The sequence below is a fragment of the Cibotium barometz genome, chromosome 49 (assembly GCF_041138505.1).
Source record: "Cibotium barometz isolate CiBa-2024 chromosome 49, ASM4113850v1, whole genome shotgun sequence".
Taxonomy (NCBI): domain Eukaryota; kingdom Viridiplantae; phylum Streptophyta; class Polypodiopsida; order Cyatheales; family Cibotiaceae; genus Cibotium; species Cibotium barometz.
Genome location: NC_141094.1, coordinates 34847606 through 34852076, shown reverse-complemented (window position 1 = coordinate 34852076; position 4471 = coordinate 34847606). Strand labels below are relative to the sequence as shown.

General features: G+C 36.0%; 1 protein-coding gene across 1 annotated transcript; it reads right to left on the bottom strand.

Moving 5' to 3' along the window:
• Positions 1-2676: 2676 nt before the first annotated feature.
• Positions 2677-4181, bottom strand: LOC147610529 (bZIP transcription factor 18-like). Its single transcript, XM_086786126.1, has 4 exons — positions 3870-4181; positions 3554-3686; positions 3303-3387; positions 2677-2952 (listed from the first exon to the last, which is right to left on the bottom strand). Exons 1-4 carry the CDS (start codon positions 4112-4114, stop codon positions 2726-2728), a joined length of 690 nt encoding a protein of 229 aa, XP_086642252.1. The 5' UTR covers positions 4115-4181; the 3' UTR covers positions 2677-2725.
• Between the last annotated feature and the right edge of the window lie 290 nt (positions 4182-4471).

The following is a 4471-nucleotide window of genomic DNA, read 5'->3' as shown; positions in this document are numbered from 1 at the left end:
TGATTACAGGGGATTGAGGTAAAAGCTTATTTATTATTCAGGCTAAGGAGGAATCCTACACTTTCCAATTGAATTTCTGAACTGATGTGATGAAGTCCCACTATCCTCCTCTCCTAGAGAATTAAAAGGGTTCGAGTACAGTGGGCTTAGACTACCCGACTGTTTGCTACCCTGATTAGCCCCAGCTCCTCCTCCACTTAGTTTTCTTCTGGCTTCCTCCTTTGCTTGCCTTACACTCATTTTTCCTCACTGTTCTCCAACCTCTCTCTCCTATAGAATCCCCATCATTCTCTACAACCTTTTTTCTCTTATCCTCCTAGGTGAGGCTCACACGGGATTAGGATCGGATGAAGGTGTACTCATTGAGCAAATACATCTTGAACGAGAAACAGACACTAGAGATAATCCAGAAGAAGAAGAGATTCAAGCTGAGTTTGATCATGATGCATCGACAGCTCTCATGCTAGAGCTAGAAGAGAATGACGACATGGATGAATTACCTTCTACTACTACAAGACAACTGGTTCCACCAATTGACAACAATGATGGAGTATTTCTAGAAATAGATTTATTTAGAGCCATGGATCTCGCTGAGGAGACGAGCAAGTTGATGATGAACTTTAATTTCATTGTAAAATAGAGCACTTTCTTAATTGTACCTTAGTGATGAGGAGGAGGAGCTAGCATTTTTCTCCTTCAAAGAGTGTGATGGAAGTTATACCCTCCTCTCTCCCTCGGCTCCCCCTCCCCTCTCTCTCTCTCTCTCTCTCTTTATCTATCTCTTTCTCTCTGATCATCTCTCTCTCTCTCTCTCTCTCTCTCTCATAGACACATATGCTTGCAAAGAGGTAGAAAGAGAAGGCTAAAACACACCCTAAGATGGGAACTAGCAAATATTATATATAAATTCAATTTTTTATAAAAAGAAAAATTTCGACTGTTATTTCGATGTTTATTTTCGATGACTTTTTTCACGCTTACTTTAACGCATTTTTCCACGCATATTTCAACACCTATTTTGACACCTATTTCGATACACATATCGACAACGCGACCAAGCGTGGAAACTAAGCATTGAAAAACAATGATTCTGTTGTAGTGTAGGCCTCCCGGGAGTAAGTGACCTGGGGCACCCAAACATAGTTACAAGGCTTTTCTCTATGATTTGGCCAACTGACCAAGATCCTCGAACGATGGGATTTACAATATAGCATGGGCCTCCATTACATAATTGTGCAAACATAGTTGTCATAGCTATTACACCTTCACCTGCTTCCATTCACTGATTTCACTACTTCCTTTATGCCCTATCTACCATTGCAATTGGTTTGCATTCCACCCTCTAGCCTTCACAAGCTTTAAAAAAATCTACAAATATCATGGAAGATTAACCTTCAAATCTAAGGTCTAATCTTAATTAGAAACCTAAAGAGAGGTTATTACCTACTCCGAAAAACTTTTGAGTACCAACACTTCAAAATAGAGAGCTTAAATCTACAACATAACACACATTATCAGTAAATTGAAACCTAAAAAACTAATCAAATAATGACATAAACACCAACAAGGTGTAATAGATATTAGAATCATAAAGACTTGAAGACTAAGCAACATACCAGTAAATGTTTTCCTAAACAAAAGAAGGAAAAAAGCAAAAGTTATAATAGAATTGAGTTAGGAATGGAAAAAGGGAGACATGGGAAGAACAAGAAATGTGAAAAGGGGTAAATAAAAAGTAGGAAGGTAGATTTTTTTGAATTACTATCAAATCACCTTGTTGTCAAAGAGTACAAGGTACATTTGCCACTTTCTAATATTTTAATATAAACCTCTCAATATTTTATGTGAGAAAATTTACATGGATTTTAGATCCTAGCTCTCTCATTGGTTGGACTATTATTTTTTTAATACTCTCTTATAGTGCTCTTTTTAGTCTAAATTTCACCTAATGAGAGCTCTCTTTTATACATAGCTCATGTATAAAAAGAGCTCTCTTTATACTCTAATGAGAGCTCATGTATAAAAGAGAGCTCATGTGTAAAAGAGCTCTCCATTAGAGTCCAAATTTCACCTAATGAGAGCTCATGTATAAAAGTGCTCTCTTTATACTCTTTGCAAGCCCAACCAAAGAAATGGAGTATATTACTATACACATAGAGTATAAAATAGAGAGCTCATGCATAAAGCATTGGAAAAACATGTGTGCATACCTAAACCCTAAACATATTTTTTTAAAAAAAGCATAAACCATAAACATGTGTGCATGCCTAAACCCTAAACATAATTTTTTTTTAAAAAAACATAAACCATAAAACAAGAAAATCCCAACTTTCATTAACAACCTTCAACTTTCAAGAGTTTCATTTTTCAACCTTGTAAATTGATTACTATCAAAGCTTATTATATAATTAATTAAGAATACGATAGCACAAAAGCTTCTTAGGTTGCCATCACCCCCAAATTGTACTCTCAATTCTACATAGCACAATAACCACCTCAACTTGTTAAATCATTTCTACATTAGGAAACACCAAACAAGAGAAGACTAGAATGGCACACTCCTTAAAGAAGAAGAAGAAGAAGACGAAGATGGCATAGAAGTTGTTATCAAAAGTGAAACAATTAAACGTCTTTATAGACTACAATATACTGAAGGGGGCATTTATGTAGCCTCTCTAAACCAAAATTGCCCCCCAAATCATACTTAAATTAGAAACTGGATCAATTAGTTTAGAAACTTGCTTAGTGTGTTGTTGTATGGCAATGATCGGTAGCATGCTTGATCAACTGCAATATGATTAAGGTGCACGCCTTCTTTATTAGTTACTGCATCATGATTAGGCATGTTGATTAAGGGCATCATAGTTTGCATATTTTGGTGCCCCGACATGGACAAGTGCACCGTTGCTAGCTTTAACCTTTGTACCTCCTCATGTAGGGCTTCATTTAAAGCTATAATATAGCACAAACACAACGACAACAACAAACAGTGTAAGCTAATAAAACATAATTAGTACTCTTGTTTACTATATAAAACTACAATAAACTTTCCATAGCACAAAATTCAATAATACTAGTTAGTACTAATTCTCTGTGTAACAGTGAATTAGTGGCCATGGATACTCAAAAATATGCCATAGATATTCTAATCCTCTCCAAAAAATTGTCATTTTACCATTTTTAGTATAATGTACATGAATTTAGCATGCCTTGATGGAGATGGAAAACTTGATCTTCTTGATGATGAGATTGCATTATATTAATTTGGTGGTTTATTACTGTAAATTAGAATAAATAATTACCTTCACGAAGTTTCGATTGTTGTTCCATAGCTTGCAAGCGGAGCTTTAATACACTGTTCTCCGAGCTCAAACCATCCGAGTTCCTCTATCAATATTGCACAAATCATTGATTAGTTCTTCATTTATAAGCACACAAAGCAGAGATAATTGTCAATTTTTCACAAATCATTGATTAATTTTTCATTAAGCAAGGCATAGCCGGATTAATCTGGATGATTGATGTTCTAACGTTAATTAGAAGGATTTCTTACTTGTAATGTGTTGAGCTGGGCAGACAAAGCAGCAGCCTCGGTCTCCAAGCTCTGAACTTTTTGCTCGAGCTCCGATATGTATTTGACTTTTTTCTCCTTTGAACGAGCTGCAGACTGACGGTTCGCCAGAATTCTGATCATAATTCATGATTAGATGATGCGCAGAGAAAATAAGCTCAAATTACATTTGATTAACGAAGACAAATCAAATTACATTTGATTTGTCTTTGTTAATCAAAATGTAATTTGGTTAACGAAGACAAATCACTCGTTTAAGAAAGGAAAAGAAAAAAGGGTCATTGATCGAATCTATTACCTCTTGACACGTTTTGGATCCACACGAGCGATCTCCATGAGCTTCTCATTGCCTTTAATTTTTCTCAAATCATCATCATCGAAGGTACCCTTCTGCTGTAAGCCCAAACCATGCAGGTTCCCATCCATGGAAAATGTGTGCTTATGCCTAATCCTTCTATTATCAGTATTACCAAAAATCCCCTCTCTCTGATCTTTAAGATCCAATGCTGCATTCAGGACACGCTCTATCATTCCAGCATCCATAGAAACACCTCTATGATGACCAGAATCATAGCGACGATTATTAGTACCTGATCCATAACTATATTCTGCCTCTTCTTGATTTTCTTCATTAAGACCACTAATCATCATTTCTGGGTCGCAATTATCAACCTCTATACTGCTAATTGGACTATTACTGCCTTCAATTTGAAGCACTTGATCCCCTGCTGATTCAAATCGCGTTATCTTTGACAGCCCATTGATCATTGGCTCTTCTCTAATGAAAATTGATATCTGATCTTCCAAGTCACCTTGCTCTTTCAAAACCCTTTGATGATTGGATTTAAGTAATCCTCCATTTGCACCAGATATTTCTTCTCTAATCAAGTTGGGTACTTG